This window comes from Apteryx rowi, unplaced genomic scaffold (genome assembly GCF_003343035.1).
Source record: "Apteryx rowi isolate R43461 unplaced genomic scaffold, aptRow1 scaffold_1326, whole genome shotgun sequence".
Classification (NCBI taxonomy): Eukaryota; Metazoa; Chordata; class Aves; order Apterygiformes; family Apterygidae; genus Apteryx; species Apteryx rowi.
This window is the reverse complement of record NW_020447560.1, coordinates 23,876-40,400: the sequence shown is the minus strand read 5'-3', so window position 1 is coordinate 40,400 and position 16,525 is coordinate 23,876. Positions and strand designations below refer to the sequence as shown.

General features: G+C 39.8%; 1 protein-coding gene across 1 annotated transcript; it reads right to left on the bottom strand.

Annotated features, from left to right (window-relative positions):
* Positions 1–1,905: 1,905 nt before the first annotated feature.
* Positions 1,906–15,288, bottom strand: LOC112961496 (killer cell lectin-like receptor subfamily F member 1). Its single transcript, XM_026056758.1, has 7 exons — positions 14,988–15,288; positions 8,767–8,844; positions 6,990–7,088; positions 6,050–6,190; positions 4,868–5,019; positions 4,012–4,124; positions 1,906–3,347 (listed from the first exon to the last, which is right to left on the bottom strand). The coding sequence occupies exons 1-7, from the start codon at positions 15,127–15,129 to the stop codon at positions 3,215–3,217; spliced, it is 858 nt and encodes a 285-aa protein (XP_025912543.1). The 5' UTR covers positions 15,130–15,288; the 3' UTR covers positions 1,906–3,214.
* Positions 15,289–16,525: the final 1,237 nt, after the last annotated feature.

Sequence of the window (16,525 nt, the reverse complement as noted above, 5' to 3'; positions counted from 1 at the left end):
TTTCACTGCTATAAGGACTTTAATTCCAGTCTATGCTTTTTTTGTTAGAATAGCACCTTCGATTTTAATGTCATTTGTCTTCCCCCACCCACCCATGGCCTGTGTAAAAGTACATAAAATTTAGTAAAACCCTGGCAACTTAGAATCTCCCACTGACTATAAAATGGCCTTGAGATCCCCTCCACTATAAATTATTCTATGATTCTATAAAATGATGTAAAAATCTAGCTTCTTACTGTGGAAAGCATAGCATAAGAAGAGTTAACTTAAGGGGCATGTGAAGAGGTCCTATCTGAAATAAAATTACAGTGGGTAAAATGAAAATTTACATAAGCAGCCCTGTCTGTAAGCACAGAGTAGGTTATACTTTTGTAAGACAGCACTTTGTAAATATGAGAGTGCTTCTGTTGTTTTGCCCCACAAAGTGACAGTATGCTATAAGACTACAGGTTCATAGTTTGGAAACATAACTAATTTATGAACTTTTTGAATATTAGATTCCACATCAAAAGTATTTGTTTGGTATTTTATTCAAAGGATAAACCAGCCCAGCCACCAGTTTAATTGTCCAGCCTGCCATGTGGATAAGACTAAGATGATGTAGATAAGACCAGATTCTGTCTGGTATTTTTGACTCAAAGCACATCTGGAAAGAAAACAGCCTCATTGTTTGGTTTCCGTGTTGAATGTAGTCATGACTGTGTTCCATGATTGTGGTGCATAAGTCATGTGAACAAGAATCAAACATACTGTGGGAGGGTTGGTATTCTTTGCTACAGTAAAATATACAGGTTGTACTGTGTTCATCTACCCCTTGTAGAAGCCCTTGTTAACTTAAGCAAGCCAACTACTTCTTTTGACTGTGAAAAATAGTGCCTAGTATCTGGCAGAGAAGAATCAAGGTTGTGTTTTTCTTGGAGATCCACCTTTTTAAGGTTTGGCAGTTCACCTCTGCACTTGGAGGAGAAGACATTTTTCCACTCATTGCTCCTGTAAGAAGAAAATAAAGTTCACGCATGCAAGTTAGCTCAGAGGGTGGAAGTACACATATAAATGGTATACAGTCTGCTGTAAGAGTCATGTCTTTGACTGGGGTTAATTTGTGCATGAAAGGGGTTGCAATCTGCTTCAGTGGATGTTTGGGATGGACAGAAGAGATCTGTGAGTCTTAATATGGGCAGGAGTAATTCAGAGATCCCCAGGCACCTGAGCATTATGAGGGGACATAAAATCTGCAGAGCCAAAGTTCTGGGCTCCAATAATGAAAAGACTATTTGCAGGAATACAAAACTCAGCTTGATCTGTACGAAAGAACTGAAAATGCCAGCTATGGGGCTTGGTATGCTTGGTAACAGCTGATGTACATACCTAAGGGAAGGTGAGCCAGGAGCTGAGGGTCACCTCAGCACAGGCAGTGCCCTCACCAAAGGGTCTGACCACAGCAAGCGGAGCAGGGTGCTGGTGACAGTCCATCAAAAGTCCCAGACAAGGCAAGCAATGAACCAGGTCCAGGGTCTATCCAGGTACTCCAGTCAGGAGCCAGAGGAAACGTGGCCAGAGACAGGACTGGAGACAAGGCTACAATGTGGGCCCAGAGTCTATCCAAGAGACAAGGACAAAGACAGGACTGGAGACAAGCCAAAACATACTTGGATGGAGGGATCTATTCATGAGACAAGCTAACTCTAGCAAAGGTCCGAGGTCAGTCCAGGAGGGCTGGAGACAGGTACATCTATGACACAGTTTAAGCAGAGACTGGAGGCCCAGGCCTGAGATTAAATAAGGCTCCTGGGCCCACAGGCAAGAGGTTTGGGTGAGGGTCTCAGGAGAGGCTGGTCAGGGCCATTAAGGCCTCTGTGCACTCAGGGCCCTGATAATACATAAGTGAAAGTACATGATTTGTGAACAAGAAGAAAACAGTTTTATTGCAGCTCCACTTCCATTTTCCCTTATATTATTTTTTAAATTTCCATGGTTACATGTTATTGGTTTTCCTGATTGTTGCAACATGAGTCACTGGAAATGACAAATGCAAACATTTTCTTTGCTTTTGTTCACTCTGGTTTCAAAGATGTGCTAGATACAGATCTAGAATAATTATTACCTGTATGAGACTAAGGTGTTTGTAAAAGCTGGAACAATTGTGAGGTGTCTCTGTGTTCATAGAAATCAATTCAACACATTTCTCCACTTTTTCAATTATATAATAAAGTCAATAAGTCAGACTGCTCCTATCATTCCTTTATTCTACATCCAGAAATAGCATGTGTCCCTGAAACTAAATGACCAAGCAATGTGTTTACTAGGTGCATCCACAGACAGTAATTTCACCATTCTTTGTGTAGCTTCAGTACCTTGTCATGCCTTCCTGGCCTACCGTCCAGGCAGTACTTACAGTTGCATGTTAGAGAATTCACAACATAAAGGGCAAGGAGAGGAGGAAAGGCAGGCTACCATCTTTCCTCATACTGTTCCACTACAATCTGGTCTTATGGTCCAAGCCCTTTCCTGTGCTAAGAGCTTGCTTTCAGATCATAAGGTTCAGTATCAGAAGAAGGTAGCAGCTTATTAACCACAAGTGTTATGAGTCACTTTGTGCTGAGTCTAATGTCTATATTGCCAGCAGCCATGCAGGCCAGCTCTGAAAAAGTTTAAGTGTCTAGTAAAAGCATTTCTCCCAGCCCTCCAGTGACTTGTGAAAGAGTCACATTTAGACTATAAGGAAAAAATATAAAACTTCAAAAAACATTAAAATATTGAATCCCATATAGAAAGTGCCTCAGCTCAGTAAAGGCAGTGTCAGGGATATAAACAAAAGCTGTGTATTCCAACACACACTTTCATCCTCACAGATGGCAGATTTCTCGCACATCACGGTTCATTTTACCTATTGTTCATCCTCACATGAGTTGCTCTTGTCCCCTCCCCTTTCCCACAGCAAGCTTCTGCCAATGTCTGTCTGTGGGAACACTCTGCGCCCCCAAAAACCACATGTGCTGAGTTAACTGTCCTACTGCTTGGTCTTCACACTGAAACTTGGCAACTTCTAAGCTACCTCTTGATTTATCAGATACTGTCTTAAGTGAGGTAAAGGGCACAGGACAGCAGAATTCAAACTTCTGTGCAAGTCTCGTAAAGTTATTTACATCAGATGCTTTTATCAGCAAAATGGGTCTTCTGACAAAGAGCTCTGCCTGTTATCTGGCAATCTGGTTCAGAGAACCAACAAAGTTGCATTCTTCTTGCATATCCACTTTTTTAAAGTCTGGCAGTTATCTGTTTGGATCATATTTTTTCTTCTGTAAACAGCACAGTTCTTGTCAGCCTCAATTCTGTTTAGCACTATCCTGATGAGAGAACAAAAAGAACCTAATGAGTGGTCAGCTTTAAATTCAGTACTGGATAAAATTTGCTGATAAATACACTAAGTGAGGGGTTTGGGTGAAGCACATGAGTTAGCCCACTGAAGCACAGTTCCTCTATTTCCACACATAGATGGAATGTGCACCCACGACCAAGACTGCTGGCTGCTGAGAGATTGATGCTCACAAACATTAGCTTAAGAAACATGGGAAAATCTCCATACGCAGCCATGACGCTGCACTGTAATGGTGAAAGGGAGGGGAAGGACCCTTCAGCTGCATGAATCCCAGGCACCCAGTCTACATGACTGGCATCACATTCGACAGAGGTGGTATGCACAGTTTGTACATGAAGAGAGTTTGCCAATAGTGATTTTAGTGGCAGAACTGTGCAGTTATGTCCCTCTGCATCAATGTATACATGGGCTGTGGCTGTGGTTGATTTTGCAGGCAGAAAATCAATGTTTCCAAAGGTGCTCAGCAGGATATGGTTGACATGAAATTGGCCATGGATTAGATGTAAATAAGTGCTTGAGACTGCAGGACTAGATCTGTGCATTAGGAAATTAGCTTGGATTCAGAGTTGTATTTCCATGCAGAGTAATGTGCCTTTGCTTTTACCAAAGACTTCCCCATCCCTAGTCATCACCTGTTTTCTCTTACTCCATGATTCTCAAGCCAACTCCATTGTTTCTTCTTCTCTTGAAACTTCAACCCAATCCAGATATACTTGGTATCTCTCTCTTTATTATCTATAAATTCCTGTGGAGCAAGTAGAAATATGTTATTCAACAGCAAAGCTTTTCTGCTGTGCTCTGTCACTGTTCTGTCTCATGCACAGCTTTTAATGTAGTCCCTCACGTGGAGAGCTAGGGTAGGGATCCAGCCATATCAAAGTGATGCCTGCTACACTGGCCCATATGCATTGACTAGTCACAGAAATTCTCTTCTGACTGCCAGTCAGGCTGACTAGCTTCCTGTCAACTTTCAAAATTCCTCCACACTTGGAAATGGCCTCTGATACTCCTCACTCTAATGTGCTAGGTTACAAAGCCTGTTCCTTAAACTCCAAAAGACCTGCTCCTTAGGGAACTATAAATTGCTCAGAAGAGCCATGACCTGCTATTTAGTGATACCCTGCCATTCATGTTCCCAAAAGAAGATGAGAGGGAGGTTTGACTGTTTGGATTTCCATTCAGTGCTGAATGAAGCCTCTCCTCCCAGAGGCAAGTGATGGAAATGAATGGGAGGCCCCCAGGATTTCCTCCTCCCAGTCAAAGCTACTTTGGTTTCCACACTTGCCCCTCTTGTGCTTCTTCAGCTCTACCCTGTAGGCCCACTCCAAGACAAGTCCTGTCTGTAAGGAGTTAGATGCTCTGCACCTGATGCTCTTGCTCGGCTGCATGTGCATCTGTCATCTAGGCAGTGTTTCAGGGTTCACTTGGTGAAATGTTTGACTAATGCAGGTGATTGTTGCACAATTTTAGGGCTGCTGAAAGACTCACCATCTCAATTTCATCTTCAACAACAAGAAGCTGGGATTTCCTAGCCAGGCAGTTTCTCTGGCTGTCATCCCAGCTTACAGCCTCCTCAGAGAAGTAGTAACATCTCCCCCTGTGTAGTTGCCACCCTGGTGGACACAGCTCACATGTTGTTCCTGTGGGTAGGGAAGGGGAGAGCAATTAGCTAGCACCGTGGCTTCTTTTGCTTGCTCTGTAGCATTTTAAGTTAATCTGCCTGGCTGACTGGTCCAAAAGCAGTTCATCCTCTCTCCCAGGCGTGGGTTTACTGGGTGTGGAGCAAGGGTTGAGGGCTCCAGTGTCCCTGCTCTCCTCGGTTTCCCAGTGCCTTGCCGTGGCACTATGCACTTGAGCATTCCCACTGCACAGCACCAGCCTCTTGTCACCTCCTTGGTGCCACTTGCCATATGGAGAGCAGGGGGAGGACCTAGAGGGCTGCCAAGACACTGGGTCTCCCTCCCACAGCCCCTTGTGAGGAGACACCATGTGATGCAACATGATGTGGAGAATGTGTGTTTGACACATTAGGTGTTTGGAAAGCCCAGCTACTTTGTTGAGGTCCAAACTATGGCTATGGAGCTGGAGGAGGAACTATGTTAAATAAGGGGAACACTTACTCCCAGGTTTACTTTCCATTTCACTCAGAGCATGTGTGAGGAACCTCTTGGCTTCCTCTAACGTTTTGAAGTAACAGTGTCTATATCCTTTTTCTCATTATAATCAATCCTTAGAAAAGCATTACAATTTACCAACAATCAATAGATCCATGACCACAAGACCCTAGGAAGATTTTCCCCTGCCTGATCCTTACAAAAGGATATGAAAGTTAAATTCCCTCCTGCTCTTTGCAAACATACAAACAGCTATTGGCTGCAAAGTGCTCTCCAGGACACAGGGAGGATCTGAGGCATATGGCATTTCTGACAGCAGCCCCTGATAGTTCTGCTCCAAACACAAAGAAAGTACTGAAAATTATGTACCAAAAGAAGATCAAAACTATTATCATTACAATGTCAGTTTAGATCCTGTCACCACTTCTCTGCAGCGACACCATGCTCTGTGAGTAGTACTAGTAATTTCCCATAAATTACAGAAATGGGAGCAAGAGACAACAAAAGCATACACACAGCATGTGTTCTGTGTTATAAAAAGACTAACTTTCCTTACCCTCTCCATCTTCACACAGTTCCTCCATTAGCCATTTCAGTAGCACCACTGAGTCAGCTTTCTCCGAAGAAATGTGTTTGTGAGTGCTATTAAGACTATACTGAGACAAACTTTCCGATTTTTCTCCCCTGCCCTTCACAACTTTAACAAAAAAAAGAGATTATGGTTAACAACAGGGTCAAGGAAATGTCATCTCTATATCCAGCTTTATACTGTGAGTGTGAGTGTGTGCGTATGTAACTGAGTATTCAATGATGAGTATAACTGTCTGGCAAAGGGTGTAGCTGCTGAATAATATAGCCAGTATGGAAAATGAAAATAAGCTTGTGCCATTTTTGATAGTTGAGTATTTAAAGAATATGTGATATTTTGAGGGGATTTAAGGAGGGTTGGCAGGGATGCAGGGATGAAGTTTTTCAAGATTTTATTCTCCTAGAAAATTAATGACTTCCCTAGAACTGTTCTTGTATAACTGGAGTGCAGTGTGGGTTATGATATTACTGGTGCTAGGGAAGTCTGATTAAATGAAACAAGTTTTACTCAACTAACTTTGAAGTCTGCTTTTTATTCTATTTCTTCAAACCTGTAAAGTAATTAAGGGAAATGATCTTGAAGCAGCATCATGGGTGCAACTTTTAACTCATAAATCAGGAAGGTCAAAGGTTCTGATTATCATAATGATTTGAAATGTCCCTATCTAGGCCTTCAGCATCACTGATGATGAGGTAGATTGTAGCAACTTCCCTTCATCAGTGCTCTATACGTTAAATGAGAGATAACAAATGTTCCCTTTGGAATGCTACATTTATCTTCCTGTATTTATGTATAACTTGACACCTTTAATGCAAATTAAGGGAATTTTTCTTTTGGCAACATACTCCTTGTGAAATTTAACCATGCCTGCAGTGAAGAGATGAAGTAGACACTATGATCTACTCACATTGCTTCGCTAAAACAGCCATAACGCCCAGCAAAATGAGCACCAGAATTCCCAGGATCACGGCCACGTAAAACCAGGCTGAATGCTGACATCTGGCACCTTCAGAAAGTCAGGTAGAAGAACAGCTTAAAATCTTTGCCTTATTAAAATTAACATTGCCTTTATATATGCCAGTTTCCAACTTGGAAGCAATATGGAAAACATCTGTCTAAAATCTCTCTGCTGTTTAAAGTATTTAGGGACATTTTACTTATTAACAATTTACATCTGTTTTGCATAAGTGAAAGTGAAATTAAAGGATCATTTTGTCAGAAAAAGAAAATGATTTTCAATTAATTATTCCATTAAGAATTACTGAGCTGTTTGTAGGAGGAAATTCAGTACAAGTGATACAGAAAAATCTGTGACATAATAAAAAGTATTATCTGGCAATCAGGTCACATTGACTGGGATTTCGACAATCCCACCAATCACACATGGATTCCTGCTGTGGGAATTGTCTATTAAGTGGCAGATAAGATGAGGTGGAAGTTCCCCTCCTGCAGTGCTCTCTGGACTAGTGAGCTCTCCTTTAATCATGTCCTGGTAGTACAGCTCCAGTCCCATCGGCTTCCCCCAGCCACAGGGAAGCCCATGGGCACTCTCAAGGATGTCCTAGCCCAGTGCCTCTTTCTCATGTATAGGAAGATATCGGGGGCTTGAGGAAATGAATTCTCACTTTCTCCTTCAAGATAATTTTTTCAAGAACTGCCTCCTCCCACCTACCCACCTGTACCCTGTAAGATACTCAGAGCACTTCAGAGGAAGTACCAGGAATGGTTTGTGGTATATTCCTCCTCTCTATCACACTCTCCACAGGAAAAGATAAAGATGTGGTAAAGTGCATCCTAGGGCTGAGGACCAACTTACATGAACATATACAAAAGGCAAAGGTCCCATACTGATAGCATATTGCCATAATGTGCAGCTAAATGAGTATCTCTCCAGCTGTTTGGCCTTCATCAGCTTGTGACAGTGTAAAACTCAGGAAAGGGAGGAACCCATGAAATTTGGGATCAAGGTGCCATTTCTACAAGTCACAAAGTTACGCTTTTGTAATTACTGTGTTCCTGATCTTGCCTCATTCTTTGACTGGCTTAGGTGTACTTTGTAATGTTCCTTTTCAGTTTGCAGTTCTGTGGGCCTTATCTTGTCTGGCAAACTTCATTCGGTGCAGAGAGGATAACAATCAGTTCACAACTAGCAAATAAAGATCTGGGTATTACACTGACTCCCAAGGCAAAATCTGCCCCTGTGACTGTTCCTGCAGAGACACAAGCAAGTTTGTACTTACATGAGAGTTCCTCAAAAACCGTGAAATTTTACTGAGGCCCTGAAATCCAAACTGCATGAAACCAAACCCCAGTCCAGTACATTTTGATTCATTCATGAATGTTCTAACTATAGGAATGTTCTAACTACAGTTGTTTTCTAAAAAATACTTCCTTCCTCTATTCTTAGAAAAACCCAAACAAACAAAAAACCCTCACTCAGTTCAGTTTAGGGCATAAAAGCATTTTTTTAAATTATTTTAAAAATCTCAAGATTATTTTTATGAGAAAAGTGTGTTTATCTAAGAATCCAGTGAAAAGGAACATGAATGTGAAATCATATCTCAGTTCTTTGTTGAGAGGTTGTGTATAAAATAAAGATTCCTGATAACACGTTTTACTGTTGGCTAATAGGGAAGACTAAATCTATAATTAGTAACTGACAACCAAAGAAAATAGCACAATACCAGAAGCGGAAATCTCTGATCTGCTGCTCCCTCTGGGTTTCGGCTTCATGCGCAGTTCAGCATATGTGATTGTATTTCCTGTAAGGAGCAGGGAAATGCTGACATTTGTGGTTGTATGAGCCACTAAGCAAAGAAACAATCAAGAAGTACGTAGAAGAATGAGTCCATATTAAAAGGGGCATGTGTTTCCCAAGCTGCTAGTTCAGCTTCTTTTTTTTTTTTTTTTAAGAAAAAACAGGCAAGTTGATGACTTATCATTTCCTGCTGGTGTCAGGAAGTAACTAAAAGCCTCCCCCATAATTCTTGCTTGAACTACATGGGTCCTGTGTGGTTGAACAAGGAGGGAGCCAGACAGAGTGAGGGATGGGTAAGACCTGGGTACATCCATAGCAAACTTCCCAATGTTTCTAAGCCAGCTCAGGAAGCTCAGGAAGTATCATATGAATTTAAGGCATGAGAACTGTGACTGCTCCATGGAGCAGGGAGAACCCACAGGGAAAACTGCAACTGAGAGAAATGCTTTTGTAGCAAGGTGATTTTTAGGGGCATTCTGGGCTTGTGAAACTTTGTGCCAGGATGTGACGTGATACCTGTAATAGCAGAGGAATAGACCTGATGATCAAAGACATGCACATTACTGTAAAAAAAAAACAGAAAAGCAATCCAAATAGCTTGGTTTGAGTTACGTGAACATACATCCTTTATTAAACACATTTTCAATTTTGTTTTAGACAGATATTTTGTAAAGCTATTTGCTAGTTTTATGAAAAGTATTTGCACCTTTGGAACCGCGGTTTTCTTTCCATAAATGGTGAGATTTAATCAAGCTGAATCAAGAATAAGCTTCTGTGCTACTGCCTTAATTTGTGATTACTGGGATTTTTAACCAGTAAGCACTTTGTGTTGTATAAAATCTCACTGATCAGGGAAAAGCCTAGCAGAAGGGAAGAACAGAGTTTCATTAGGCTGAAAAGAGATAGTATTTGATATGGGAGTTGCTAAAGTGTTGAGAGGTTTTATGGTTTAATGTAAGAAAAATACAGAGGAACTGGCTGGTAAATGATATTCATTCATACAGGCAAGACCTACTGTGTTTTAGGGAATGTCACCTAATACAGTTTGCTTCTTGTTTTATTACAATTTATTAGCTCAATGAATTATAGAAAATCTGTAAATTATATTTAGCTATATAGATAAGTAATAGTCTGTTCTCAAAAAGAAATGTTCATAAGGGCTTTTCTTCTTACAACATAAACATTTTTCAAAGAGCAGTGCAGACTTTTTAACTTTAAAACGCACGAGCCGTATAAATGGTGACACGTTTTCTAGAATAGGTACTTTAGAAAATCTGCTACTGTTATTAAATATTTTCCCTCTCAAATAAAGATCCATACCTTTAAAGAGTGAAAAGATCACTTATCCCAATGTATGAAAGAAAAAATTCTCATCTGTGACCTGAATAGTTCAAATAAAAGTAAAGCTTCTATTAAAATCTATATTGGCATATGATCCTTTGGATGTGAACTCCTCAGAAGTCAGCAAGTGGTTTCAAAATGCCCATGCAACCTTAATTTTGCTGGATGTTTACACACCCTTACGTAGTTTAGCAACAAGCCCTGATTCTCTAGGTGGAGGTCTCTGTCACTTACTAAAACTGAAATTTCACCTTGCTTCTATATGCAAATTGTAAAGTGCTGAAAGACATTTCTATTTACTGGAAACTTCTACTTGGTGAATGTGCAAATAGGGAGTCCTTCTAGCAGGTCATTCGCTCCGAAGAGTCAGACCTTAAAATAGTCAGGCTCTTATGGTCATCTGGACATTAAGCTAAATGTAGGCCAACAGTGCACCCTCACCACAACCAACGCAAGCTGCCTACTGAGCCACATCAGGAGAACCGTGGCCAGCAGAACAAGGAAAGTTTCTCTCCTGCTCCATTTGGTGCTGCTGAAGCCACACCTGGAATATTGTGTCCAAGTGGGAGCCATCAGTTCAAGAAGGATTTGGTGGAACTGGAAAGGATCCAGCAGAGGGCTAGTAAGATGGTCAAGGCCTGAAGCACCTGAAAGGGCTGAGGAGGCTAAGGAGGAAGACAAGAAGCCAAGGAGCAAACGAATACCAGCCTACGACTGCTTGTAGGGTAGTTAGATGACGGAGATGAACTCTTCTTGGTTTGTTCTTCTGTTAGAGGGAAAAGGTTCATGTGTAATCATTTATGAACCATGATTAGGTCACTCTCAAACATTTCTTGAGTAAACTAGGAAGCTTAAACTGCCCTAGCCTTTCATTATAAAATGGATTTCCAGATTCTGTTTATCCTTACAAATATTTTCAGTACTCTTTTCTACTTTTGAACATCTGTTTTGAAGCGCACGTATCATAACAGCACCTGCTAGTCCAGTGATGGTTTCACCAAAGCATGTGCACAGCCAGTATCACCTCCTAATTCCTCTTCACCATTCCCTGCTTGAGCATCCAAGAGTCACTTCATTCCTCTAGCTCAGAGCATTTTACTGAGACCTGAGATTCAACTGACTGTGTTAGTAACCTTGCTGTTGACTTTCAAGTTGGAATAGGATCATGACAAATCCATTTCAATCACTTTTCTGAGTACAGCCTCCCAAACTTACAGCTGCAGACATCTTTTATTTCCACATTATGTTAAAAATGCGGTTTAGTGAATCCAGTTTATCAAGTGAGCTTGAAAGGTTTCAATAATTGAGCTTTCCTTATCATTAGTATGCGCTTTTATATATCCTTTGCAACTGTGCCATCAGTGATTTTTGTATCTTTTTCTGTATCATTGTAAAACGCATTGAATAGCTGTTGAGATGAGAACAGATTTTGGGAGAACTCCAAGAGACTTTTCCCTTTGGATTTTCCTATACACATGCACTTTTATATCTGCATAATTTGGCTAAATTCTCATGGATAAAGAAAAGCTACAAAACAGCAGGTCACTAGATCTGCAAAAGGACTTTGACCCAAATCCAAGTTTTACATATTTAAAACACCTACTCAGCTACTGCAAAGCTTTGGGAACAGCTCAGTTTCCTGCATGTGTACCCTTCACCTGCACCACATCTTGACAGCTACTGTAGTGGGACAAATTAGATATGCACCCCAACTCATACTTTTTTATCATCTCCTCTGCTAAATTGCATCTAATCATCTTAAACTTGCACAAAATACAGCCAGGAGAAGGTGAAGATGTTTCAGTTTCATGTAGCCTAGTGATCTGAAGACTCCCCTCAGGTCTGGGAATCTGCTGCTCTGAACATTCCCCTGTCAAATTTAGCATGGTGATTAATCCACCTCCTCCCCAGGTGAGTGTTTTACCCATGTAGCATTTCCCCTCAACACCATCTTGAAGCTGCTTCTTTTTCTGTAAGATAGTCAGACGTTCCTGGCCAAGACTGAGACTGGCAAAAATATGGCAAAGGGAGAGACCTGGGTACCAAGCCATCTTCTAGTGGAACTTTAATGTGTCACAGAGTCAGGATATTGCCAAAAGGAGAGCTTGTGGTGCTCACCACTGACAGTCCCAGGGCTTGTGGCCAGTGCATTCACTTTGGGCCTGAAAGTCTCGCACTGAGTGCTGGCTTCAAATTCCTGCTCCAAACTGGAGGAAGTGCTGAAACCTCTTTGTGTAGGACATGGTATCAAGTGGGTCATCTTGTAAGACGGGATGTGTTTGATATGAGGAAGCCATCCAGTTCAAGCTGCGTTAACCCCAGCTCACGGCAGCTAACTCCACGCAGAAGAGCACGCCTTCTAGCTTGCAGGGGAGGATCTATCTCTGAGAAAAAAGGTGACTGAGCAGTACTTTGCATCTTTGATCTTTTCTATTAGCTGCCTTAGGCAGTTCCTAGCTCATCATGCTGGGTTTTATGCATTCCCAACTCTTCCAATAGCTGCAAAGGCATCCCCCATATCTCACTGAGAGTTCACTACAGAGCAGGAAACCTTAGGACTAGTCATTGCAATACTTGCACTAAGTTTAAGTTTGCTTTGTGAACATTGCCTGACATTGCAGTCACATTTCAGGATTTTTTCCTGAATTTCCTACTGAGTTTTAAAAAATCACAAAAAAGAATTTTGTGGAAATTCTCCTATTCTTCCTATGCTAAAAGTGACTCCTTTTTGATGAACCTCTTGGAATAAAAGAACATGGCCCAACTGAATGATTATGTATAAATTTCAGGCAAAGTTGTAAAACTTCAAGGAAGAAAAAGCAACAAAAATTGATTATTTTGAAATTTCTAATGCACGATAATATGGCTCAAGTTTTTGTCCACTTCAATAGCAATAAAACCTATGTTACTAGGTTAGTATGGTAGTGTGTTAATGATGAAGACAGAAGAGTAATTGTCACCAGGGAGATATTTCTAGAGATGTTCTAAAGTTGCTCAATACTGTTTAGTGCTTTTTTCCCATTGTGTCAAAGCAAATATAAAAATCATTGCTGATAAAATCTGAAAACAACGGAAATTTAACAAAACAATAAATAATGACAGCCACATAGCTGATCAGGATTGCCTGGTAAATTCAAGCCCATTCAAATAAAATGTTTTTGAATATAACAAGATATAAGAATGAGGGGAGGTGACGCTGGGATCTATAAACAATGAAGGAAAAATTATTTAAGAGAATTTTGTCTCTCTGTACAGCATAACTGAGACTCACAGTAATACCGTGCATACCCCTGTTACCCACATTTTTAAAGGAGTTGGAAACACTGCAGAATGTACAGAAAAGAGCCACAAAAATAGAGTTCTATAGAAAATTAATTACAGTGAAAGATTTAAAGGCAATGGAAGAGTCAGAGATGACTTGCTTATTGCAGCCAGTATCTTTATGGGAGAAAATGCTGAATGCTAAATACTAACAGACAAAAGTTTAACAAGAACTATCTGGATGTTAATGAGAGCTTTAACTGGAAATTAATTGGAAATTAATTGGAAATTAAGACCTGACCAATTCAAATTCAAGTTTTTCATTTAGTGAGTATTATTAGCTCATTATCAAGGGACATTCTTGGATGTCTTCAAATCAAGATTTGATGCCTGTCTCCCTCTGCAAATAGATGATATTTTGTTAGAAAGTGGGGTAAAATTCTGGGTGAACCTCTAAGCTTTGTGTTGTACAGGTTACACTAATATGAATGACATCCACAGATGCATGTATATGAAGAACAATGTCATATTTTCTGTTAGATATATAATTAAAGTGAACTAATTTTTATTTATGAGAGAAAGCTTCTGTAAAAATATTTTTTAAATGTTTCTATCATTTAATTGCATGCATTCGGATCACTATTATCATTATTAAACTTCACTGCAAGTGGGACAACGTGTATTCTAAAAATGATTATTACATAATGCTGTTTGCTTAAGTAATTAAATACATTAATTACTAATATACCTTGAAAGCATGGAAATATCATCTTACTCTGACCACTGTGTGTTTCCTATTTGCTTATAGTGAAAACCATAGTTTGCATTAGCTGTGATCCAGAATTTTGACAAAATGCTCTAAAGAATGAATTACATTGTTTCCAAGTACTGGAAATTCTATCTCTTAAGAAAAAAGGGTTTAAATCATCTCCTTACCCTGGATATTCACTTAATCCTTTGTCTTTTGTTATAAATATATGAAGCTGTCACAGACTGATAATGTGGTTCTGGGAAAATCACTACTGGAAAATCAAAGAGGGAGAGCAGTAGGGTTTTAGGAGTCATTCAGTACTTCCTTCAGTGACAGTTTCTGCACTTTCAGCTGCCACTAGTTTTCTGATTGAGTTATTTTACTACCATTTTTCCATGAAGATATCGTAAAATGCATTCACCTGATTTTTGGATGAGGTAGTAATTTAGGGGAGTATATTCTAACAACTTTCAATCATAGTATTCATATTAAAAAAAATTGTGCTCATTATTCAAAAATTGGCAACTATTGCTTTCATTCTGTTATTCAAAACACTGGACCAAAACTGGGACACTGCTCTGTAACAATACTGACTCAAGACTAGCTTTGCTGATTTGGTTCTCATGAGGATTTCTCTCACCATTTGCAGCTTCTCACCCTTCCCATGACTTCTGCATGAAGCATTTTATAGCATTCTTTCAGTATTATCCAATGGCAATTTAAAACAGAAAAGAGAGAGAGAGAGAGAGAGAGAGAGAGAGAGAGGGAAGACACTATACATCCAAGAACTTTACCTGGAGCTGATGTCTGAGAAGGAACGTGTGGTCTTTCCCTCCTGGGCAGCATTGCTACATCTGCATAAGTGATATCGCCTGCCACTGATGAACAAGTCCCTCTGAGTTTTGGAAAGAGCTGGTTTAATACAGTAGGTTGCATCCTATATTAACTTTGCCTGCCTCCAGAAGTATACATACACTGTACTATGGCTCTGAGGAAGGCTGAGAAACAGATAAAAGGAAGGAAGTTACTTCTTTCAGTACAGCTTCAAAGCCTATTTGCAGCCACCATTCTGTCTCTTCTTGTGTGATCTGTTGCCCTTCAGAATACAGGAGAAAATGAAGATGAAAAATCTTTTTATTAATATAAAAAATGCCTTTTTGGCCAAAATAGAGCAATGTTTCTAAGGTCTACCCAAGAAGGGACTTACACAGGTGCAAAAGCTCTGCTGATTTACACAAGCGTAGCTAAAGCAGTACAATCACTGCTGTGGATGTATTATACTAGTGTGCATGATCTTACGTAGCTTATTCACCTAAAAGGAAGATAAACAAGATAAATATCAGTATAAGATGTTTTGGAGCTAATGCAACTGCAACCACAGCTAAAGCTGTAGAAATGTAAGCCTTATTTTAATCTGCTCCATCCACCAAGTAGTACAATGGTTTAAAAACTGACTTTAGAAGATATCAAAGATGCATTAAATTTAACTCAGAATAAAAAAGCAATATAGTCAATCCATTTTAAAATAATGTTTGGACACTTTTATTTTATTCCAACAGTGGTTGCTAGGACAAGAGTAGCTGTTCCTAAGCAACTTCAGATATCTCCTGTTTGACCAAGTAACTCCACGGTCTGAGTCTCCTTTAACTTCTTGTTCATAACCCACACTTTTGCTGCAGGATATTTTGATGACTGTTTTTTTTTTATTATTTTGAAAACAAAACAAAACAAAACAAGCAGACTTAATTTGAAGCTTAGAGCCTTTTTCAAGCCTAAAAATATGTGTCAGAACACAGATTTGTGCATGTAGACAGTTCTGACATTTCCTGTTAAGTGCTAGGTGACTGATTTTGTGCTTTACTCCCATTTAGAAAATTCCTTTAAAATTCAACACAGATGATAGACTCTACAAAAATACACCAGTTAACTGAAAATAATGTTTCTACTCTGTTATGTAACCTATTCTCCTTTTCTGTTACATTCAATGGCATTATTTCATCCCTATGGATTAAAATGAAGAAAAGTCTGGTTTTTGTGATCTTGCACTACTGATCTTTTCCCTTTCTACTTTCAGTGTTGGTAACAGTGTTAAATGCAGAAACAAAAAGGTTTAGGGAAAAAAATCAACCTTTGATAGCCATGGAACACATTACTCAGAAGTGCCACTCAGGTACGATTTATGTCGCAACATATCTAAATCATTGTTGCTCTATCAGCCACAAAGTGAACAGCCATGTATGCAGATATGGATAATGCTAACTGGATACTGATAAGGTTTGTTTCATGGCAACCTACACATCAACCATATGACTGATCCAAACTGACACCTGGT

Bases quoted from the DNA above. Each gene is read 5' to 3' on its own strand.
- LOC112961496 (XM_026056758.1), bottom strand. From the start codon at position 15,129: ATGCAACCTACTGTATTAAACCAGCTCTTTCCAAAACTCAGAGGGACT. The intron at 6,191-6,989 runs GTGAGTAGATCA...TTTTTGTTAAAG, and splicing joins GGCTGTTTTAGCGAAGCAAT to TTGTGAAGGGCAGGGGAGAA. The intron at 5,020-6,049 runs GTAAGGAAAGTT...CCCTACCCACAG, and splicing joins ACTGTGTGAAGATGGAGAGG to GAACAACATGTGAGCTGTGT.